Source organism: Xenia sp. Carnegie-2017, unplaced genomic scaffold, assembly GCF_021976095.1.
Source record: "Xenia sp. Carnegie-2017 unplaced genomic scaffold, XeniaSp_v1 HiC_scaffold_20, whole genome shotgun sequence".
Classification (NCBI taxonomy): Eukaryota; Metazoa; Cnidaria; class Anthozoa; order Malacalcyonacea; family Xeniidae; genus Xenia; species Xenia sp. Carnegie-2017.
Window position 1 is genome coordinate 10,549,224 of NW_025813483.1, and position 25,714 is coordinate 10,574,937.

The following is a 25,714-nucleotide window of genomic DNA, read 5'->3' on the forward strand; positions in this document are numbered from 1 at the left end:
AAGTGCAACGGAAGGATAAAGATGTTAAGTTTTTCATTTCATATAGTTTCAATCCGGTTACCCAGGATAACTCGCTTCCCAAAAGTAGCCCCTAATTCATATCTTTGTATAATTTGTTTATATTTTATGCGGTTTAACGGGTGTTCTCGTTCTGTTGTTCATTAATCATTACTTTCACTGACACACGTTATCTTAGTTTATATTTAAGAAAGTGTAAAGACTGTTCTTGTTCTCTGTTGTTCATTCATCACTACCTTCACAGACACACGTTATCTTAGTTTATATTTTTGGTATAGTAAAGACAGTTCTCGTTCTCTGTTGTTCATTCATCACTACCTACACTGACAAACGTTAGTTTATATTTTAGGTAGTATAAAGACTGTTCTCGTTCTCTGTTGTTCATTCATCACCAATTACACTGACACACGTTATCTTAGTTTATATTTCAGATGGTGTACAGACTGTTCTCGTTCTCTGTTGTTCATTCATCACTAATTACACTGACACACGTTATCTCAGTTTATATTTTATGCAGTGTAAAGACTGTTCTCGTTCTCTGTTGTTTGTGTTTACTTCACATAGAATGCAATTATTTTGGTATTCTGTTTTCTTTAACGCTAGCCAACCTCGCCCGTGATAGCTATTTCCGCCTGACGTGCGTACTATGCAGGTCAAACCATTAACAAAAACAGATAACGTCACGTCCATTACATAATGTTTTCACATAAGTTTCAACTTTTCCAAATTCTTTTTGAACTTTTCAAAACTCGACCCATTTTCGGTCAATCAACTGCTTTGTGCATTATGAGGTTTTGCATCTTATCAACGCGCGTTGTGTGCAAATTCTAGAGAAACATAAATATTTTATTATACGCCCACATGTGTTCATCACGCCGTCGGCAGTTGCATAGACTTTTGAGTGGCATGTAACAAAATGTAAAAAAGCGTGATTTAAATTGGCTTATTTTTAGGATATGATTCCGTGGCCAAACAGACATCCTGAAGTGGTGGATTTATTTGCCAGGGATATACGTTCATGTTGCATCACTGATCCAGTTACTCATTCCGTGTCACGTTACATCGTTCAAAAACCAGCTCTTCATCCTGTCTTGTGCGCAATTTAGTCATCGCTGCTGGAGAGAAGTAGCGAACAGTAGAACGTGTTCGTTTACTATTATTTGCGTTGAACAGAGACTGAGGTAATCGGCAGCATGGCATCTGAGAAGGTAAGAACGATGAACGCCGTACATCAATAGTGAATGTTTTAAAATATTGCTTATTTTCATTGAAATCAACTGACACTTAGTAACGTTTGGAAAGTTCGTTAGTTAAAAAAGGACCGCTACCAATCACGAGTTGTATTCAAAAGACGGGACGTCTGTATGGGGAGGAACAGCGCCCATACCCTACGCTAGGTTTATTTTGTCTAACGAATCGTTGTGTACATTTTTCATTTTCCCGTGAAGTCAACATTCGCTGTTTCATGCTGTTGTTTAACCGAGCAATTTGTATCGACAATTCCTCGCGTAGTAAAGCTACACGCGCTCTATTATTTATCATTACGGCATTTCATTGTGAACTTTTCCTTTGTCTAATTTTCTGCTCAATACTTTCAACTATATATAAAAGTTCTAGCGTTGTATGTAGCACCATCTTGAGCTATGTCTATACTGGTTTTATTACCCATTAACGAGTGTTTGGCCCCAATACGAGTGCTCGCTCTCGTGGGAGTTTATGCTGTTCACTGTTTGACTGATGAAATGTTACACGTGAACGGCTTTCGTATGTGTTCATCGTTGTCGGTTGTGTATCGACGTTGAACGATGAAGGTAGCCGTAGGTTTTCTAACCTTATCTTTCATTCTTTAAGTGCCATCCTTTATAAGTGCTCGTTAATGGCTTCCAGAGATCGTGCAGTCAACAGATGACTAATTTATTAATTATCATAATATGCGCGTCGACTTGAGTTCTGCGCTTATTTGAAAGGAAGCGTGATTGTTTTCCTCTCTAAGTTATAATAAATTGCAATAGCGTGTAACTTGGCGCCAGACAATGAAGCTTGTCGACAGCCAGTTATCGATCTCAGCGACTGTGCGTGAGATTTTCTCTCATCAGCATATCGTGCGCAAGCCTTGTCCATCCATTCGTGGATCATTCCAGAACGCAATATCCCACTGAGAATTTTGTATTTTTAGCAACGCACGAACGCGAGTTATGCAAATTGTTTGCGACGTTGTGAAATGAATTTTGTATGCGCTCAACGCCAACCGTATCGACAAAGTCCCCATGCAACGAGCGTCGAGTGATATCGTGTTAGAGCTTTCGACTGGCGCGTCAATTTCTCCAACTGAGCGCTTTTATTGGCCATTGTTTTTCAATTCAAATCTTATTTACTATAATAGCCTTGGGTGGTAGATGCAAACACCAATGATTGCATCAACTTATTGTCGGCTTGTATATGCGTTAGCCATTTTGAAGTCGGCCAAAACGGCATTTATATTTGAGTTTTTCGGGCTGTCACCAAAGCTCGTGTGGTAAAACTTATCATGGCGTATTGTGCTACTTACTGTATTTGAGCTTCTAAAAACTCCTGATTAACAATTCCTCGCTTTCAAAGATGGCGGTGCGATTATATTTCCATATTTTTTTTTCAGTTGACCCGTGTTCATTTGGGTACACTGACTACATTCTTGTTTTCTGTTTTGGTGTAACCATTCATTTTTCTCATAACAGACAAAAGTCATTGATCCGTTTGAAACTTTCATGTGCGCAACGCATTTCAACATACGTTGATGAAAAAATTTGTACTGATTATCGTAAGTAGCTATTTAATGGGTTTGGCACAGGAAAAATTTGATATTTGAAGCGCTCTTTTTTGGCAATATTCTTAATTAACGATCTGTTTAAAGTTCGTGGATTTATGTTGTGTAAGTTTCACTCAGTTTTCGCTGCGCGCAAATTTATGTAGAAATCCAGTTTTCCTTAATTTCAATCTCTATCAAAAAGTCGTATATTTAGTTTGAATATGTTTTTCCTCAGTATTACAGCTCGCTCCCGCAATAAAATACTTAAATTTTTACGTAAAATGCGTTTCGACTGACTGCGAGTGATTCTAAACCGCAATTCCAACGATCCTGAACTGTTCGCGTTGACAGCGCCATGTCTTCATGTAAGTGTCAAGGGATGGATAAATTGTCAAAATCCTGTAATTAAGCTCAGACGATCTAGAGATGCTTTAGACGCTTTGCCTCGCGTGTTGTAAACAGATGTTGAACAGTTTTGCGCGGTTGGCGGTTTGACAAATTTTTTTCTATTATACTTAGCGGCATGAACAATCTAGTTTTTTTAACATTCTTATAAAAGTTTGCTCTGTTTCGCAAAATTCCACTTAACCACTTGGATTGGAGCTGTTTGATTAGGTCGCCCAATCGCTGTTTACATTCATCGAAGCGTTATTTATTCTTCAACACCTTTCATAGCTGCGATGAACGATCTCATTTCCCTTTTTATAACTTCCGGTTGCTTAGTATTAATTGTTTTGTAAACATAGAGAAACGGTCGATGAGATGTTCTATTTGGCTGCTGATTCTATGAAGCGAGTTGTCTTGTTTAGTCGGGTCGAAAATTGAACAAAATGAAGGGATGATGACGAATGAGCTTTCATCATACGCTCTTTTCACCGCGGCTAGCAAGGACAACTCGTCTTATTAAATCATCTTCTTAATTGAATAAGTTTATGGTGAAGGAAAGATCGCCCAGATATTGACATACGAATGCCAAATATGAGATGCGCGCATTCCTGTTTAAGAAAAACATCTGTCTGAAATCGTTTTATGTTTCCATGGTTTATCCTTCATTGATTTTATTCATTTTAAATTTGAAAATTGAGGAGGCTCTGTTTACATTCCTTAAGATCAGTACGCTCACATGTTTTTCATTTGCAATGTCATGGCTCGTAAAGTATTTAGGACAACGAATGTGCATAAAGGTGTTTTTTGTGGTAGTTATGAAACTGACTTTGTCCCTTAGGTAGAGACAATCATGTTAGTTAATTTGATCTAGCGTTAGGTTTGTTAGACGGACAAGTTATGTGACGTAATGTTTACGTTTGTGGTATTTTGCTGTGAACTGGGACGTAAGGGAGTTTTATGTTACAAATGTATACATGTAATGCCTGGATTACCAATTTTCAAAATTGTATATGTCTATGTTTAATGATGTATCTTTATGTGCCATGGTGTATTTTTATGTGTAATAATACATCCTTACGTTCATGGTATATCTTTATGTTCAATGGTGTATCTTTATGTTCAATGGTGTATCTTCATGGTCAATTGTATATCTTTATGTTCAATGGCATATCTTTATGGTCAATTGTATATCTTTATGTTCAATGGTGTATCTTTATGTTCAATGGCATATCTTTATGTTCAATGGTGTATCTTTATGTTCAATGGTGTATCTTTATGGTCAATTGTATATCTTTATGTTCAATGGCATATCTTTAAGTTAATAGTATATCTTTATGTTAAATTGGTATATTTCTATGTTCAATAGTATATCTTTAAGTTCAATGGTATATTTCTATATTCAATGGTATATCTTGATTTTGAATGGCGTGTCTTTTTGTTCAATGCTATTCCTTATAAGCTTACGGCATAAAATAGGAGAACCCAAAGTATTTTTAGATATTCTCCGAACGTCTTGTTAGTGATATCACGATATTTGCTCTCGATATTTACCAAAAAGCCCTTTTATCAATTACCTTGTTATTGGCAAACTTCCAATAAACTACAATCCATTTCAACTGTGATTTCAATTCAACCCCAACAGTTATATTATTTTCATTAATGTGATGCATCAACAACATCCCAGCAAGACGCAAAGCGTTTACCGTTTCTGCTTAGCATTGCTAATAGGATTTTGACATTTCGGTCCCAGTTCTTCTAGTGCTTCCGTACTATGAACACAAACTGTCTAGTTTATAAGTTAATGTGCTTATTTTGTTTGATCTTGACCCTCCCTCATCCAGCTCAAAATTTCCTTCTTCAATATGTGTTCCAGGATATCTCTGTTATGCAAAAAGAAATTTACTTTTCTCTCAAATGGAAACCACGCAATTTGATATTCTTGTATGACAAGCTTTTCATTCCATGAATATGTAGAAATTTTGTGTAGAGTGATTTGCATAAAAGTACGAAATTTGCGGGCTGGCTATGCCACTGCTTTCATCATTTATTATTTATAAACTTTAAATATACTTTGGACTTTCCGCAATAAGAATCGTTACGAATCCTGTGATTTATTTTCTGAGGTGCATGGTGACGTATTTGGACAACATATAAGTGCATTATCTCAGGAAAATTATAAAATGATCTTTTAAAAACACGGTTGCTAACTAGTCAATGCTCAAAGAAACCGTGTTTACATAACTCTTTGGAAAGTTTGGGAGAGTAGCTCGAATTTGCTTGAAAACATTCGCACTTTGTGCTCGCGCTTGCCACGCATTTCTCGTTCCCCCCAACTTTCCGCATGTTTCTATAAATCTATAGAAACTCGGAAAATGTTTTCTATTTCTTAACTGTATCACACGTTTTTATAGAGCCCATTTTTGTCTTGGACTAAGTTATATGTTTCAAAGAATTTTCTCGTGCAACTTGATTTCCCAACGTTATTGGAACCTAAATATAGTCAGATTTCTTTCATCACGAGCGTGGTTAGAAGACCTCCTCTTAGATGACGCTCCTTTTAACAATGATATGATCCGTTTTTAATTTTTGTAATCTTGCCAAGGAATGTAGCTGAGGTTTGTTCCTCGTTAACCTCACGTGGCTACAAAAGTTTTTATGCGTTGTAGTACATTCCAGCCGGGACAAAGCCGATAGCAATAAAGATAAAGACGATAAAATGACCTACATCCTGCTCCTCTTTTTCTAGAATGATTCCTCAAACACATGTTTATTTTTCATTTTGATGATTTTTTTCTTTTTTATGCAGGGAAACCTTCCTATGCTGGTAGCTGCGGCAGTTGTTTTTGTTTTCTATTTTCGTGTTGTTGAAGCACAGACATATAAAGTCGTTTACAAAGGTTTGTGCATATGCCCGAGTATTTATATGTTTTTGGCCGTTCTGACTTACCTCTCCTTTTTTCACCAGGGCTTTTTTCGTTCATGCAGTTTTAAGACTGTTTTCGTTCTCTCTTGTTCATCCATCACTACCTACACTGACATACGTTATCTTAGTTTATATTTTAGGTAGTGTAAAGACTGTTCTGTTCTCTTTTGTTCATTCATCACTACCTACACTTAACACCTTATCTTAGTTTATATTTTAGTAGGTAGTGTAAAGACTTTTCTCGTTCTCTCTTGTTCATCCATCACTACCTACACTGACGCACGTTATCTTAGTTTATATTTTAGATAGTGTAAAGACTGCTCTCGTTCTCTCTTGTTCATTCATCACTATCTACACTGACACACGTTATCTTAGTTTATATTTTAGATAGTGTAAAGACTGTTCTCGTTGTCTGTTTGTTCATTCATCACTACATACACTGACACACGTTATCTTAGTTTATATTTTAAATAGTGTAAAGACTGTTCTCGCTCTCAGGTTGTTCATCCATCACGACCTACACTGACAAGTTGTCTAACATTTTAGGCAGTGTAAAGAAAGTTCTCGTTCCCTGTTTTTTATTTACAACTCAACTTATAAGTTGTGATTGTCGCCAAAATTTTCTCTTATTAAAACGCGTTCTAAATACTTTCCTCAGAAATCCCTGACAATAGAGGTAAAGAGTTCATCGTTGGTTTTTTGAGACAGTTCAACCATGAACTGGATGGTGCCACAAGACTGTTTATAACCTCGGATTACAACACAAGGGTTGTTATCACGGCTAGACATACGAACGTGCGTAAAGAGATCCAAGTGAAATCCCGTCAGTTATATCCCATCGATCTTCCGACTTCGATTCGTATGTCAGGCAAGAAGATCGAAAACAAGGGCATTCACATTTTTGCAGAGTCCGAGATCGTTGTTTATGGTTTGAACATAAAGAAATTCACGACAGACGCATATCTTGCATTGCCCGTGGATATTCAAAGCAAAAAGTATTTGGTCACTTCTTTTAAGCCGAGTTACAAATCCCTTATTGGTATTATTGGCATTCACGACCGTACTGTTGTTTTTGTCACCTTCAAGTTCGCGGGAAAGAAATCTTATTTCACGTATAAAGGAGCAAAGTACAGGAGCGGTCAGACTCTGTCCATCACTCTCAATCGTCTCCAGACCTTTCAGGTTGCTCACACGAAAGATATGACCGGCACAGCTATTTACTCAACTCGACCGATTTCGGTGTTGTCTGGTAACGAGTGCGCTAATGTACCATCAGACAAGGGCTATTGCGATCATCTTGTTGAGCACATCCCTCCTGTGAATACTTGGGGACAGCGGTTTATCACTGCACCATTGGCAGGTCGTACTGGGGGTGATTTCTTCCGAATTTTGGCAGCCAATGAAAGCACATCGGTGAGCATCAATGGTAAACACGTGCGGACGCTAAAGGAAGGGAAGTACGTAGAGATTTATTGATTAATACCTCAAGCTGAAAAGGACAATATGTATATGTAGTAGAGTTTGTTGGTTATTTGCATTATGATTTTTATATTGTATATATTGATTGATTAACATCCCATGCCGAAAAGAACTTTATATATAGTAGAGTTGGTAGTCATTTCAATTTGGTAAAATTATACCCCAAGCTTCAAAGCTGCGATAGAGTTAGGTGTGTAGTTCTGTAATGGTTTTCATTATTGTACATGAAGTGTATTTATTAAACCATGCTGGCAAATTGAAGTAAAATGTATTCACTAGACCATGCTGGAAAATTTGTTTCACCAGCAACAGTAGAACATCACGTCCTCAGATGGACTGTTGGTGTTGTGTTGTTGACTGACGTTTCGCTGCTTTCACTCTGAAGTTGACAACCGCTGAGGTTGTCGAAACGTCAGTCTACATCAACACCAACAGTCCTTCTCAAGTCTCTACTAACTTAGACGATCTACATCTACATACATGTAACGATACTCCCGGGTTCAAACCATTCACTTTAGTAGAACATCAAAGTAGAACACAGCTTTCAACGTAATCATTTATTGTTTTTTTTTGTAGATTTGTCCAAGTTGACGTGCCTTCGAACCGCTATCAATACATCGAGACGAGCAAACCATGCCTTGTAATGCAGTTCAGTAAGGGACGAAGAGTCGATAATACTCAAACTGATCCTTTTATGCTCATGATACCCCTGTGGAACAGTACACGGCCCAATATACGATCTCAACGCCAGATCAAAATGAAAAGTACTTCACAAGCTATCTCAATATAATCATTAACACGAAGGAAATTGATGGTTTGCGTTTGGATGGACGAACTCTCCGAAACGAGAAATGGGTGCCTATTTGGGGTTTGTATTTTCTTGTCTGTTTTGCCCATCGTTGCTTATAAGGTTACTTTTAATTGCATTGTTATGTCAGAATCAGAGCGTATTCCATAAGCATTCAAGAACTTTGATTTGTTTTTCCATAAGAAATGCATAAGAAATCTTATTTTATCTTAGCAGGGATGGTCCATAAAAGATACTGCACTTAATCTCCTTATATTTACGCCATATTGGTCTTTTGGAAATCAAACTATCTAATCTATCATTTGATAAAAAAAGCTCACCTGGGAAGAAGTATTTTTGAATGAAAGAGTCAAAGGGAATTCTTATTTTGTTTTGTAGGAACAACTCATTCTGCTGCTCGTATCAAGGTTTCGTTCGGTGTACATCGTGTTATACACGACTCGCCGATTGTACCCTTTGCCGTATTCTCGTACGGCTATGCGCGCGCAGATTCCTATGGTTATCCCGGAGGCTTGCGATTGGCCGATCTAACGCTGGAGTGTGTACCGGGAAATCCCGGAGATGGTTTGGATAACGATTGTGATCGCAGGATTGACGAGGAAATTAAGAACTTCATTGACGATGATGGCGATGGTAAGCAATGGATGTTTCATTTGCAAGACCTTGAAATTTAGGAATGGCTTTATCGAAGGAAAACTCTTTCTAGTAGTACCATTACGCTTGCTTTAGTACTGTTGTGAATAGACTTTTCAATGGTATTTCTGATAGGAAATATATGTCATTTACCGATTGCAAGATCCGAATGGAAAAATATTTTGGGAATATATTAAAAAGGTATTTTTCATCGGCATCGTATAAACGGTAAATAGCGTATTTGTCATTTTTTGCCAAAGAAAACTGTCTATTGGGATCTGCATCGGATTGAACAAGGCGACAAAGAAAACAATCAAGTTGTCTAATAATGTGCTTTGTAAAACTAAACAACTTTTCTTTCAAGTATTTATTTATAAGATTCCGTACAGCGGTTTGATATCGTAAACTATCGCCCTCTGCTACAGCCAATCAGAATGCACGAAAGGCAAGGATTCCGCCAGCTGTTGATTTGTAGAAAATGCTTACTTGATGTCTTTAGTGTAGGCCATGCATTTAAAAATCACATGAAGTTTAGTGTTTAGACGTTGACTCTAAAAGATGAACTATACATTTGCCATATTTGTGTTTTTAGTTCTCTTTGCGTATTGCTTGCCCTAGAAACATCGAGCAAGATTTCATATATGTATATTTATGTACAAATGTATAACAATGTGCCCTCCCGGCTATCACCATAGTAAAATGGTGACTCCTGCATCTTGACTTCTGTCAAGATGTCACAAGCTCTAGCTTGTATTATTTTTAGATTTCTCTGTCGTGACACCCGACTTCTGTTTGTGTCAATGAGTGCTTCAATGACTCGTGACGACTAACTGCAGGATTTATTCAAGCCTGTGAATTTTCCCATCTTGGATTTTTCACAGCGATCAATGGGATTTGCATGATTCAAGTACTCTAAACACCTAAACAAAAAATACGAATGCTTTGCCACTAAAGTTTTGCTTTATTCCGAACTTTTAGGTCGTATCGACGAAGACTTGGTGACCGAGCCCCCGAAAATAGTTCTCGATGTCAAGGCTATTATTGCAAACGGCTGTCCAGAGGAAGTGAAGAAACAACTGAAAGAACCAACTGTCATCTCTGCTCCCTTGTGTACCAGTCGTGGACGAAATAAACTTAGCTACGTGGACACCATGTACGAGAGAGAGTGCGTGCAGTATATCGATAGATTGTGGTTGGTGCGAGACGGTTGCGGGAATCTCGCGAATGTCACGCAACAGATCAGGATTAGACGACCCGAAATGAGGGTTGTATTTCCCAAAGATGTTCGTGGAAAATGTTCTGTTGGAGAGGTAATTATATGAGGAAGGAGAGGGCTAATACATTGGTATTGTTTACTTTATGATAGCTGTGGTAAGTTGTTGAATTCGGAAACATTTAGCTGCTTTAGCAAAGGCGCCATTCAAGAGTTTTAGCTTGGCAAACGGCAAAGCAATCTACCCGTTTGCCGTTGAGGTTAGCCGTTTCGAAAGAAAAAAAATCAGCACGGCCTTGCATAATTAACAGTTTGTCTATAAAAAGCTATACTCACTTTGTGCACTCAAATAAACATATACCTCAGGGCATGACTTGGTGGCATAAAAGTCATGAAAAATTGCTCTAAATCACTTAAAGTTCGTTCACTTGTTAAAAACCTGAATCGCAAAGCAGACTGCAAGGCAATGATCACGTGACTCTCCGGTTTGCACCTGTCTGCTCAGGTCATGCTAAAGCTCTGTATTGAAACAGCCTTGTCTTGCTTTCAAAGGACTTGTCCGTCGTTGGACAACCATTAGTAACAATGAGTTGTAAAAAGGATCGATTTGTAACCAAACATCGCGACTCACCGTCTTTAACCGAGTGCGTTCGACGCGGACAAGTTGTTGGTAGGGAATGGATAGTGAAAGCATCGTGTGGAAGTTCTGTTAAACACGTTCAAAAGTTCCTTCCAGGTATGTCTCATTTTCCTTACATAGACAAGCGATTTCGATGGCTTTTAGGGAAATGTTCACATGTCAACGATTACGGAGATTCATGTATCGATCCTTATCCAGATGATCTGGTTGCACCGCAAAGCAGCTTGATTTAAAATAGAAATTCCCTCTTGCGATGAAGGGCGTACTAATCTCCAATGTGACCATATGTGCAAACTTTTTTATCAGATTCGGTAGGAGGAGCTTAAAACTCTTCCCTCGTTCTGATCTTTGAGCCGAATCTTATCAGACTAAATCTTTTGTTTGAAACGGAATGAGACATGCATATATGAATTTTGCCCTCCAATTAACGAGTTTGCTACGCCACTGCCTTCAGTGTACTAAACCATTCATAGCATGTCCTATGTTGCCTCTCACTAATCATTACTGTCGTTCATTTCATAGATGTAACTCCTCCAAAAGTGAACTTTATTGGTAAACTTCAATTCTTTGTGAAGAGCAATTTCAGAATCAGTTGGAACGCCAGCGAACCATCCACTTTCACATGTGCTTTGAATAATCTCAAGAACACCTTCCTGTGTGGAGAAGGCTGGGGAGAAACGTGGTCTCGCCGTGATATACCTGATGGCAAGCACGTGTTCTATGTTCGGCCTACTGATCTTGCCGGCAACACTGGAGCGACCATTAGTCATCCGTTTCAAGTTGGTAAGTGACCTTCATAGTTGCATTGGGAGTATTGTTAAATGAATACAATGAATATAATAGATAGTGTTTTTCAATCAATGAATGATCACCGTAATCTAAGCAACGAATATTTCGGCCTGTAGTCCAGTGGTAATTTGAATTGATATCGTCAGAATCGTTGTTAAGTCAACCAACCAAGATAGGCGATGAGTTTTGTGTGCTTGAAAAAAATTCACAAATGATCCATCACAAATGATTTCTGAGATCAACTGTCAATGCTATTTGCGAATTACTACTTATTCGTTAAGTCAAAGATAAAGAAATATTTCTGTGAGACTTGCTTCTTTTGTAACGTAATTTTTGTTGATTATTGTACGATTTCCTGGCTTGCAATTTTTGCATGTTCTTTCCGCACGAATTGATGATTTTAATTTATTGTTCTCTGCAGATAATCGTGGACCACGTTTGACTTTCGACAAAGCTTTGAAAACCCTAAGCAATGGACCTATGGCGATCAAGTGGATGTCAAATGAATTAGCCAGATTCAAATGCGGATTGAATCCAGAAAGGCTGGAGCAATGTGGCTCTGGTACCCGGGGAAGGGAATACAGACGCGATCTTCGCGATGGTACTTATAGCTTATATGTTGGTGCCGTAGATCAGATTGGAAACGAGGCTAAAATGATAAAGCATACGTTTAGAATTGGTAAGATCATGTCTACCATCACCAGATGCTATTTTTGTGCATGTAATAACCAATTGCTTTATTTCTCTATGTGCAATCACCAGGTGCAATCTCAGTCTGTTTGTATTCGCCAGATGCTATCTATCTCTCTTTGTAATCACAAGGTGTTATCTTTCTTTGTATGAAATCACCAGTTGCTATCGTTTTCTGTATGAAATCACCAGATGCTAACTATCTCTGTATGTAATCACAAGGTGCTATCTTTCTTTGTATGAAATCACCAGTTGCTGTCGTTTTCTGTATGAAATTACCAGATGCTATCTATCTCTGTATGTAATCACAAGGTGCTATCTTTCTTTGTATGAAATCACCAGTTGCTATCGTTTTCTGTATGAAATCACCAGATGCTATCTATCTCTGTATGTAATCACAAGGTGCTATCTTTCTTTGTATGAAATCACCAGTTGCTATCGTTTTCTGTATGAAATCACCAGATGCTATTTATCTCTGTATGTAATCACAAGGCGCTATCTTTCTTTTTATGAAATTACCAGTTGCTATCGTTTTCTGTGTGAAATCACCAGATGCTATCTATCTCTGTATAAACTATCGTTCTTTGTATGAAATCACCAGTTGCTATTTCATGTAATGATTCATTGTCTGATTTGATTTATGCACCATATTGATATCATATGAACAAAATTGATTTTTACGTACTCTCTTGATTTCATATGTAAACTATTGATTTCACATGTGCAATATTGATTTCATATGAACATTTTTGATTTGTATGCACCATGTTGTCATCATATGAACAATGTTGATTTTTATGTACTCTCTTAAATTTAATATGTACACTATTCATGATGAAGGCTCTAAGCAACGAGTCGAAAGCTTAATAAAAAACATTTAAAATTCGGAGAAACTTTTATTTATCAACTATTGATTTCGTATGTACAGCATTGAATTCAGTCTCTCCAACTATTTTAACTCTACAGATTCTACACCACCAAGAATCAAGTTCGGTTCATCGTCGCGTCTCGACTCAAACGTCGATCTTCCTCTGTTGTCTAACGAATGGGCGCGATTCCTTTGTTCAATAGATGGTTCAGAATACAGTGATTGCGGTTCTGGGCTAAATGGGAGATTTACGGCCCGGGATCTTGTGGAAGGTCCCCATCAAGTTAAAGTTAAAGCGATTGATAAAGCTGGAAACGAGGCTGATCCAATTTCCTTGAAGTGGAATTCTGGTTTGTATTGAGTTGAATTGTGATTCACTCATTCATACATAATGCTATGTGGCAGTTTAAATATGTCTTGGAATTGTCCCTACGTTAAAACATACTTTGATATTTTGGTATCTCCTTTTCATTAGGAATGATCTAGTATTTAAACTTGAGTCCTTTTATAGCCCAGTCCAGATCTGATGTGAAAACTTCAGGCCTTATGTACTCCAGTCTAGTGTCTTCATCAGGAGTGATTCGAGATGTTGAAACTTTGGTCTTTGTGTGCTTCAGTGTAGTGTCTTCATTAAGAATAATTGAAGTTCGAAACTTGAATAAACTGTTTGCGACTTTTTTTTCATTATTTTCTAGACAAAACTTCACCAAACATAATATTTACTCCCGGTTTACCGACCAAGTTTCGGGAAATGCCTAAGATCACGTGGACGTCCACTGAATATGCAAGTTTTGAATGCTCGCTAGACGACAATTCCGTGTTCAAGTCTTGTGGAGAGGGCATAAAAGGCACGTGGACACAATCGAAATCTCGCGGGGGCTTTCACGATTTCTTTGTTCGCGGCACGGACAGAAATGGCAACGTTGGTCCCACTGCCAATTTTAGATTTACGATTGGTATGTGAATATGCAAAGTATCATGTAAAATGAAACAAACTCCGAGGACAATTTCCATCTTTAACTCAATATTTGAAATGAAAAAGAGGAAATTACTGTGGTAATATTTCGAAATTGTTTTAAAAAGAGCCAATACCATGTTGAAAATGGCAAAAATAATAACGCGCGCAATAGTTGTTAAAGAACTGTTTAAAACCAGAACACTAATCCCATAGTTCTAAAAGTTTTTAAATTTTTCACCACGACAAAGTCTTTATTGTAGTTATGTTTCGAATTTATTACAAATTGGTCTGATCTGATTTGGATCTTGGAGTGACCTGATGCCAAAACTTAATGTCTTATGTACCCCAGGCTAGAGTGTCTTCATCAGTTGTGACCTGTTATTGAAGCTTATGGTCTCATATACTTCAGTCTAGTGTCTTTATCATAAGTGATCTGACGTTTATACGTAAGGTCTTTTATACACCAGTTTAGAGTGTATTCATCAGAAGTGATCGGATGTTGAAATTTAAGATCTTATATACTCCAATCTAGTCTCTTCAACAGTGCTTCAACATAAGTGACGAGATTTTGAATTTGTTATAATTTCGAAATATCACTTCATTATTGTCTCCTCTTTTTTCATCTCAAATGTTTAGTAAAGATGGATATTTTATTTGTAGTTTGTTTCATTTTATGTTTTATGATAGTGTGGTTATTTATTTATTTGTATTATTATTCAAAATTGAAGTTTTGAAAAGCGTATTTCACCATGGCTAATTACGTTGGAAAGAAAGTTGGAAAGCTAAAATAAAGATAGCTTTGAATGAAGATAGCCAAGGATTATAGTTATCTTGATTTTGCTTTTCAGCAGTTTTTTTAGATCTACCTAATCGTCATTCCTATGGCAAATACGCTGCTCAAAGCCGTATTTAAGTTCGTTACCACAATCAAGTCTTAGTTTTACAATTATTGTTTAGAAGCATCATGTTTGATTATTATTATTATTTATTTATTTTCTAACATGTCACGATTGTTCACGAAACAAAGATCTGACAATTTATCATAACATTTTATTCCATTGAAGATGACAAGTATCCTTCTATTTAAAATCCTTTTAAACCCTAACTATATATTTAGGTTACAAGTATCTTTTTGCATCCCAAACTTGTTTTATTTCATCCTGTAGATGGCAGGGATCTTATTGTACCCCAAGCTCGTTTCATTCTATTGTAGATGACAAGTATCCTATTGTATTTAAACTCATTTTAAACTCTACGTAGATAAAAAGTATCCTATCGTGTACCTAAATCGACCTTTGCCCAGGACCTCTGGGAGTGACACGATCACTTTCAGGTGGACTAGTAACGAGATGGCTTACTACAAATGCGCATTGGATGATGTTTCTCGGCTCCAGGACTGCGGCAGCGGCTTACTTGCGGATTGGACCACACCTACTTTGACCAATGGCCAGCACACGTTTTATTTGGTCGCAACAGACGAAGTTGGCAATGAAGCGCCAATGTTAAGTCATACGTGGACTACAGGTAAACATATTTTGTCAAACAGAAAACAATATAGACTCGACTTATATGCTGAATATTTTATCCTAAACATGATACTTGATTCATTTTAACAATTTTCCTACAACTGATAAAATATTTCATTCTGATGCTAACTATTTTTTAGAATGAAATATTTTGTATTTGCGCAATGTGTGTTGTTTTGTGTTTTATCCAATAACTCTTTGGCAACCGTAATTTTTGCTAAACATACGACTGATTGATTGTTGACTGCAATATGTAACGATGGCGTCTTGTAATGCATCTTGCGTAAAATCCACTAAAAATTTCAAAGGTTATACAATAGGTTTGATTGCATTTTGAAAAGTATATGGTTCGAGTCTTTGATACATTTGTGATAAAACTTTCATTGCAAATCCCAGGCAAGGAACTCAGTTCCATTGCGTTTGCGCCTCCTTGAAGACCGATTGCTGCTGAACCATGCAAATTTTAAGATTTCGGCTGACTTCAAATACGACCAATTTTTTCCGAGACACCCTGAGTAGACACCTTAAGTTTGTATGAGGAGGAACGCTGTCAGAAAAAAATTCATTTTTTGAGATGACGCCGAATTAATTCCTTCTTACTTCAGATGGAACTTATCTTTCTCAAAGCGCTTCTCCGCAAAGCTTTTTCATTCAAACCGTTGCTCGAATATTCGAAAACGTACGTCGCAATTCATCACAAAGTTTTGTGCGTTTTTCTTAGATAAAGTTGCTCCCGTCTTGGAGTTTACCGACAATCTTCCCAACAACAGCAACGTGAATGTTCAAAAAATCCGTTGGACGTCGTCAGAAACTGCGAAGTTTAAATGCTTTGTCGACTCCGAAACGAATTCCATTCCTTGTGGCTCAGGAAGGAGGGGAAGTTGGACTTCCCCTGAACTTTCGGATGGCGTGCATACGTTCAAAGTGTTTGGAACGGATGAGAATGGTAATGTTGGAGAAACCATTCAACACATTTGGGAAATTGGTAAGATGATGAAATCGGCATGCATCTAGTTTAGTACACAGTCTATTGCAGATGTTATGTTTTTCGATGGTTTTTCATAGCAATCGTCTTCATGCTATAGCATACATGAATCGTGAATCATGAAATAATCTGTCTTAATTGACTAAAAACAGCCAGACGTTCAATTCTAATCTTGTTTGACTATCCCCCCCCCCCAAATGTGATATCTCATCTTAGACTACTCCTACTCCAAAGTACTTTCTGTTTTCTTGGTTGAGAACCCCCACCCCCTGAATATGTTTTCTCTTCTTCGACTTCTCATGCTCAAAAGTACCATCCGTTCTCTTGTTTGACTACTCCCCCCGTTCCACAAGTACTACTACTATTTGTTCCCTACAACCAACGTATGTCTTTTTTCGTTTGACGCCCATCCCCCTCTTACATGCGATCTTTTCTATCGTTTGCATATGTATATCTAAGCCATTGGACTAAAATACATGGAACCCCTCCTGTAATAGAAAAGCCTAATAATTTTTTAAGCCAAATCTTAGTCACCCAGCCACGCGAGACTACACCCAGACACGCGTGTGTAGTCAATCAATTTTCACCCGCGAGAGAATCTCGAAACACTAGACACGCGTGTCTGGGTGTAAGAATTGGCTTCAATTATTTGCTTCAGGTAGCGTTCCATGTATTTTAGTTCAATGGTCCAAGCTATCTAACTACATAAACGTGTCTAGAGTACGATAGTGAGTTGATTATTCACGTGATTTTCCTTTGAAGATACAAGAGCACCGGACGTTGATTTTGCTACGGTACCCGATGCAATTAACAATTCTAAGGCATTATTCAAATGGAAAACGGATGAACCGGCAATATATATTTGTGCTCTCGATGATGATGAAGATGGCAATGAGTGTGGCGAGGGGATAGATGGGGAATATCTAACACCAACCCTCGCTGATGGGGAACATGAATTTAGATTATTGGTCGAGGATATGGTGGGAAATTTGGCACCTTTAATCCGATCGAAATTTAGCATCGGTGAGGATGGCAAAAATATATTGCAATGTTGTTTGGGACCGTTGTACTTGTTCTAGGAAATTTTATTCGTGTTATGTAAATTTTTATTGACTTTGAAGTACAATGTATTTTATAAGGCATTATCTAGTCTTAAAATATATAGATGTATTGAGTTAATTTCAAACAGAAGCCATCTTCAGAACTATTGTTTTAGAAAACGCAACAATCTTCCATCCATGGCACAATCACCCCACACACACACACACCCCGTAATGTTTTACTCGTGCAAATTGCAAATTTATTTGAATTTAACTCTTTTGAGATGAGCATGAGTGGATATTTTTCGTTGCAGACACAACAAATCCTGTAATAACCTTTGATAAACCGGACCCTGAAAAGCCACAAAAAGATCTCAGTGTATCGTGGAAGTCTTCAGAAGAGGCCGACTTCGAATGCAGTTTGGATGACCCCACCCTGTACGAGCCTTGTGGTAAAGGAAAAACAGGGCTGTTCCAAAAAGATGACTTGCCAGATGGGGAACATCGTTTTTATGTAAGAGGAAAAGATAATGTTGGTAATGTCGGAGACCCGAGTGTGTACACAGTGGTGACAGGTAGGGATGTGTGTTGACTATGGATATATTAGGAGTACCTGTTGATCATTCTCATCTATCATTGACGGGACCTAAAATAGAAGCTTTGGGAACAGCAATCGTGATTTTCAGCAATGGATTGAATGATAAAGATCGAACAGTTGTTGAAACATAAGGTTAAAGAAGGCTACCATCACAATACCGTCTAAAATTTCTTTAATTTTAGATCGCTCTCCTCCAAGTGCTCAGTTCACTGATAAGATAAAGCCAATCTCTAACAATACGAGGGAGCGAATCACGTGGTCTTCAAACGAGCCGGCTACATTTAAATGTAAGATCGACGAACGACCAGAAGTTGACTGCGGAAATCGTTTAAACGGAGAGTTTTTAACACCCGATCTTCCCGATGGTGACCACATCTTCAAGGTATCGTAATCATTGTACTTTGTAATACGAGGAGTCGCTTACGTATATAAATAGTACGTGTTTTTCCTTAAGACATTAAAGTATTCTTTGAAAAGCACGGCTCAAAGTACCGGTCTGTCAACGGAAAATGACCATGCCTGTTGATTGGCTGATATCTTACCTTGAAGGTCATTTTGTCTTGTCACATTTTCACATCATCCCAAAAAGCACTACAGTAAAGCAATGCGTTGCTACGTGACTTACGTCTTCATCTCTACGAACATGAAAAACGATAATCTGTTACTCAAAAAAGTTTTTTTCAAAAAAATTATTTAGTGCGAAGTATGTGTATTAGCCACCGGTCAAAAACCGACCTAGACCGGACACCTTTTGGCCATCACTTTGAGCCTTGAAAAACACTAACATGCAAATTTGCAATTGTATTTCTATTTAGCTAACCCCTGTTGATGAAGCTGGTAACAAAGGAAGGACCATTGAACGGAAATGGACGAAAGGTACAGGGATTATAATCTGATGAATAAAAATACTGCTCGGCAAGCTCGTGCGCAGAATGTTTTGCTCCCAGAATGAGCACAGCCTTCTCGGCTGAAACTATGGTTGCGTGACCAATTAACCTAACCCAGACCTTAATTCGTCAAATGTCAAATTAGAATTACTCTAAATCTAAGCCAATCTTATACTACCAACCTTATAATAACCCGGAGCCTAAATCTAGAGAAATATATCCTCTTTCGAGTTTAAGTAGGCTCTTGGATGTCCCCATGTTGTTGATGAGTTGCCATTTAACAAAACATTGGCATATATAACGCTTGCTTGTCAATCTTAGTGTGAAATGTCAACTAATTCAGGGTTCGCATCAAACTCAAATGGAAAATTCGAAGGCCTTGAAATTACTTATTAAGATGTTCTTGAAAGTGCCGAAGTGCTTTGTTGATCGAATTTTTGCGCTATTTTTTTCTATTGTGGAGTTGAAATTTTATCTTAACTCGTATTGCTCTCGATTTATCAGAAAAAAGTCTTTTGTTTCAATTCTGATACTTTTAATGTTTTCTTACTTAAGTTGTGCTTTGTGTGCAATTCAAGATCTTCCTCGTCCTCAATTTTTTCAAAATATGTCCTTGAAAGTCCTTGAAAAGTGTTCGAATTTCATTACTTCAGCATTGTACGAAACCCGATAATTCTCTTCATTGAACTTTCATTTTCCGTTTTCTAAGATACTTCCCCACCAAGTGTCATTTATACAAGTCAACCCCAAAACAATTCGACGAACTCCGTACACTTTAAGTGGAAGTCATCTGAATATGCGGAGTTTGATTGTCTTTTGGATGACGCGAGCACGATAATACCCTGCGGTAATGGCACTGTTGGGGAAAAGAACTTGACTGACTTGGACCATGGGCCTAGAATATTTTGGGTTCGTGGTAAGGACAGTGCCGGTAATGTTGGCGAGTTTGTTCCTCATCGTTGGTTAGTTGGTGAGTACTGCTTTTTACGTCTACTTTGTGTCGTGTTTTTCATGGTGAATCGAGTGAGGTTTTTCCTGTTGATTATAATAATCTTTGATTGCGATAAAGTTGATCGTCCAGGCTAGTGAAGTCCCGAGAAGGACTGTTGGCGTTAGTGTTCACTGGCATTTGAACACTCTTAGGGGCTGTTCACATGAGCCCTGTAACCGGGATTCAGCGAGGCGTGAAATGATTTTGAGTCATTGAAAGGAGAAAAACTTTAAGCTCAAAACTTACAACCTTTTCTTACAAGCATCATATGTCATTTTACTCGTAATTTTCAAATCAGGATGAATTATTTGTTTTCACTTTAAAGGTTTTATGAATTTGCAAAGTCAGAGCATAGAGAAATTACAAATACAAATTTTTGTTGTGAAGTATTTAATGTTTTCCATTTTCCAAAATCATTTAACGCTTCGCTGAATTCCGGCTACCGGACTCATGTAATCAGGAACTTAGGTGTAGTCATTTTCAGAGTCGAGTGACCGCACTAACCTGGGCAATCGACTTCAGAAAAATGCAACAACACTCCCAGAACATTCAATTTAGTCTTTAATATGAAACTATAAAACTAATATGCACAGTAAGAATTAATTGTATCTAACATATTATGGAAGAACGCTTGTTTTAAACGCTGAAAAATTCCACAGTACTCCTTCATGTACATATCTGATAGTACAGTACTCCATATGTACTGTATACCACTGTACTCTTTATGTACATATCTGACCATCATGGTATGCCACAATAAAAGTAAATAAACATTTTTGTTGAATAGAAGTGAATTTCGTTTTGCAAACCTACGAATGCCTAAATGTATCCCGTGCAACACCGCTGTACTGAAAGCACTTCATATGAATTTTCATTAGATACAAATCCTCCAGTGATCGAGTTTACTGGAGATTTGCCTTCCTACTCAAAGACAAGCTTAGTCCTTACATGGAAAACAAACGAAGATTCAATGTTTGAATGTGCTCTGGACGATCCGAAAAAATTCGAGGATTGTGGAAACGGATGGTTTGGACAACGACGGTTGACTAGTCTAACCGAAGGTCCCCATACCTTCTACGTTCGCGCAAGGGATTATCTTGGAAATATTGTCGCCCCAATCTCCCACTCGTGGATTGTCGGTAGGTCGTGATATTATTGTTAATTAAGGACACACGGGGACACAGCATGACCTTTGAGATGTGTGTTTTTCAGAAACAGCAATTTGCGTTTGATAAATTGTAGTCTGTTTGTTTGTGTTCATAGTACTGCCCTTGTGCATTTTTTATTTCATGTCAATTTGAAAGACCAATTGTGATAAAAGCGAATGTTTTTTTTAAAAGATCTGACAATAATACAATGTGTGTTTCATATGACATTGCATTCATATTAAAATCAACGAATCCATACCCCCATACCGTATTCACAACAACCACTTCAGACTTTTTGAATATAAGGAAAATGTTGTTTAGATTCCATTCCCCTCGGGCTGTTCTCGAAGCAGTCAGCCCCGTTGTTGGCACTCCCTACGTCACTCTCTCCTGGACTGCCGATGAACGTTCGAAATTTCTTTGCGCCATTGGCGACGTGGGCAATGTTATCGAATGTGGTCAAGGTACGAGCGGAAGTTGGACCACACCGTACTTACGAGAAGGTCCTCATAAGTTTTGGTTGATTGCTAGCGATGACCATGGTAATCAAGCTGAACCCGTGAGCGTCGAATGGACTGTTGGTAAGTATGTTGCGTCAGAGCCCTGTATTTGTAAGAGTTGGGACACGTATTGTTCTCTGCATTTTGCCTTATGATCAAGGTGATTGGGTAGATATGGTCACATGGGCATCTAGCCGCCGTTTTTGTTCCAAAAGCGCAAATCAAAACCATTTTTACGTAGGAGATAAATTATAAAAAAATGTTTGCAATAATTTTATGTTGCGTTGTAATAGTACCAGTCAAAGCGATAAAGAATAGAAACATACGCGCTCCCTTGTGGCAAAAACAGCATTAAAGCCGTATAAATTACATCCACTGTTTTAAATAAATGCTTCTATATTATTATGACATCTATAAACAACTGAGTTCCGAAGGTCGGGATCGCTGTCTATACATGAATAAGAAAATACAACAGATAATTTGTCTTTCCACCATTTGATGCTCTATATTTGCTGGCTTTTGCAACAAAAATGGCGGACGCTAAGCACTTTTACTTCCGGTGTCTCAACTCTCCTAATACAGGGCTCTGTGTCGCGTTGATGGAAAACAACGAGTTACATTAAACACGAGTTAACAATGAGAAGTCAAACCTTGCTTCTCTCTTAAGCGTTCCATTCAAGTAAGATGCTGTCTCGCCAAAGTAAATAAGCAAATGAATAAGCGTTGCGATACTAGTTTGAAGTTTTAAACCACGATACACATATGTATCTCTCTGACAGGTGCTTAATACACCCAACCCCCACTCCCCTCCTCGTCGTGGCCTTTAGAATAAGTATAAGCTAGTTTACTTTGTCTATTGGTAGTGTGGATGTATAAATGTTGAATGCTTTGACTTCGTATATAAACGATATAAACATAAAATTAGTTGACTTCCTCTATTCATACTGACAATATAAATGTCAATGGTTTGACTTTGTCTTTAAATACCAATAACAGAATTTGAATGAAATTTGAATGAAAATAACACGAGTTTATGGCATACCCAGTCCAAACTTGGAAGGACTGTATGACGTAGTTGTTTACTGGCTACGTCCAACAAGTTATTACTCAGATGATCGTGTCTGAGACTTGTTATGTTTTCATGCTAAGGGGAATTTTTTTACTCTTAACTTAGATAACAAAGCCCCAGTGATCACCTTCTCTAAGGATTCAACAGACAAGAGCGTGACGAGTAGTCCACGCGTGTCGTGGACATCTGACGAGCAAGCTGATACATTTGAGTGTGCTATAAAGGGTTTAACCTCTTTCGAACAATGTGGGTCTGGCTTAAAAGGCTCATGGACTGGTACAAACGTCCCGGATGGAAAACACACATTCTTAGTGCGTGCCCGCGATGCTTACGATAATCAGAATGAGCCATATAGTTTTCCATTTGAAGTAGGTATGTTACTTGATGAAAAAAGGAGTTTGTGTTTGACTCATTGAAAGTAAGTCATGGTTTAAGTTGAGCTGGACGAATTATAGGCTGAATGGTCCTTAAATGTAGTAAGCAAGGAATTTTATTCCTTGTTTATGTTCTGCCTTAAAATTTTTACAGTGTTATTGTATTATAAACTATATCCTTTTAAATGAGAGAAAAATTCGAACTCAATGTGCACTTTAAAAGACAACATTGAGACGTCAGTCAACACCAACACCAACAGTTCTCCTCTATACTTTACCAACCTGAACAATCAACATCTGCAATCATGTCACGAAACTTCGCAGTTCAAACAATTTACTTAAAAAGGAAGATGGTTTTTCACCCGACTGAGAAATCGCCAAAAAAATGCACCATACATGTAACGTCTTTTGATAAAACACAAAGCAATAGACAGTAGCTATTTAAACAGTGAAGATTTTTATGCTGTACGTTTCGATAAGGAGGCTTTTCAAAAAAGGATTATAAATGTGAATGTTCTGATAACGCATGTAGAGAATATCATTCGCTATTTACGGAGTGTCTATTGTGTTAGTTCTAACGTAATGTTTTATTTTCTAGACACAACTCCTCCAACAGGTTTTGTAGTTACTGGTCCACCAAGACGTACCAACAAACCCGAGGCGACATTTTCTTGGAGAACGAGTGAGGACGCAGATTTCGAATGTTACCTAAACAATCAGGTCAACTCGACAAAATGTGGCGAGGGAACCAACGGATTTGTTACGACGCAACCCCTGGAGGATGGAAAGCATAATTTCTCGGTCGTTGCCACTGATGATTTAGGGAACAAAGCCCATGTCGTGAATGCTTCCTGGACAGTAGGTAAGCACGACTATTGATGTATGTTCAAGAAACTCTGTTCATTATAAAAAGAAAAGTTTTAAGAAAAAAATTTCGGAGCTTGTGTAGACCATCATGCATTGCGCATTTAAACATTAACATCGCAGTAAAATTGCAGTAAAATCTGAGCAAATTGGCCACTCTTTATTTTGAAGTATTATGAATCGCCAATTTAGATCGGAGCTTGTGGACCATCATACATTGCGCATTTAAACATTAACATTGCAGTAAAATTGCAGTAAAATATGAGCAAATTGGCCACTCTTTATTTTGAAGTATTATGTACCGCCAATTTAGATCGGAGCTTGTGTGGACCATCATGCATTGCGCATTTAAACATTAACATTGCAGTAAAATCTGAGCAAATTGGCCACTCTTTATTTTGAAGTATTATGTACCGCCAATTTAGATCGAGAGATTTACGGAACGAGGAGACAATCGTTTTATATTTCTGAAAGTATTTGTATGTATAAATCTTGACTTGATTTTTCCGTTACACATTTCATACGAGTCTAGATATTTCAACGACACTAAATGTCAGTAATATTACAATGTAAGTGTTAAAAACAAATGTGAATAAAAACAAGCAATAGATTTACGATTATTTTCTATACTATGTTCAAAAAGTTGGTTCAGCGGGATTTTCACTCGTGTGAAAACATGCAGCAATTTTTTCTTGTATTTATTTCACGGTGATAATAGATTCATTTAAAAAACACTTTCAATCCGATGCTTTGACAACGTACAAGCATACAATGCAAATGTACAAGACTGGTTCTTCGTAGTTTAGACCAAAAATCATGACCAGCCGACAGTTTAAAGCAAATTCCGAAAAAAGTAATACTACACCTCTTCCAACTCTGCCTTTGTAAACATCACACTATTTTATTTCTATTTCTTACTTCCGTTTATTTATTTCGTGCGTTGTAAATATATATGTGTATGTATGGTTTTAAATATCATTCTGTCTGAGGATGAATTCGAAAATTTACAGTTCACTTCTCGTCTTGTTTTGATGCATATTTTGCAATCTCAAGATGTCTTGCTTTTTCGGAATTTGCTTTATACTATGGTTCTTCTTCACTTCAGATACCACTGGACCCAATATCAACTTTGACTCCAATCTTCCCAAGCACACGCTTGCAAACCCATCGTTCACATGGACATCTGACGAGATTGGTACTTTCCTATGTGCTCTTGATGGTGAGACAAACTGGGAATCGTGTGGCACCGGAAAAACTGGTACGTGGCAAGGGTATAATGTTCCAGATGGAAGTCATCGCTTTTATGTCAAAGGAACGGACGATTTGGGAAACAGTGGACCTTCGATTGTTCATAATTTCGATGTTGGTGAGTAAATATATTAATATTTCGTACTTGTAGTCATTGGTTCGCTTTGGTAGTTTCATAATTATTTTGAGTAAAAGCGATTTGGAATAGTGCCGAACAAAATTTTCCCAGTTTGTAGAACATCATTAGCTTAGATAAGTAAGATTGCAATGCGAAGTTTATTGGTTCGAAGGGA

The 25,714-nt window shown here is 37.7% G+C and overlaps 1 protein-coding gene across 1 annotated transcript; it reads left to right on the plus strand.

The window, feature by feature from the left end:
- Window positions 1-985: 985 nt before the first annotated feature.
- On the plus strand, window positions 986-25,406 carry LOC124441669. The gene is made up of 24 exons (XM_046992135.1): window positions 986-1,226; window positions 5,997-6,087; window positions 6,772-7,570; window positions 8,169-8,245; window positions 8,287-8,460; window positions 8,779-9,033; window positions 10,012-10,343; window positions 10,799-10,982; window positions 11,409-11,669; window positions 12,097-12,354; window positions 13,332-13,583; window positions 13,929-14,189; window positions 15,452-15,715; window positions 16,439-16,702; window positions 17,465-17,725; window positions 18,057-18,317; window positions 18,523-18,722; window positions 19,156-19,216; window positions 19,937-20,197; window positions 21,097-21,357; window positions 21,688-21,947; window positions 23,041-23,307; window positions 23,908-24,171; window positions 25,279-25,406. The coding sequence occupies exons 1-21, from the start codon at window positions 1,212-1,214 to the stop codon at window positions 21,888-21,890; spliced, it is 4,995 nt and encodes a 1,664-aa protein (XP_046848091.1). The 5' UTR covers window positions 986-1,211; the 3' UTR covers window positions 21,891-21,947; window positions 23,041-23,307; window positions 23,908-24,171; window positions 25,279-25,406.
- The last annotated feature ends 308 nt before the right edge of the window (window positions 25,407-25,714 follow it).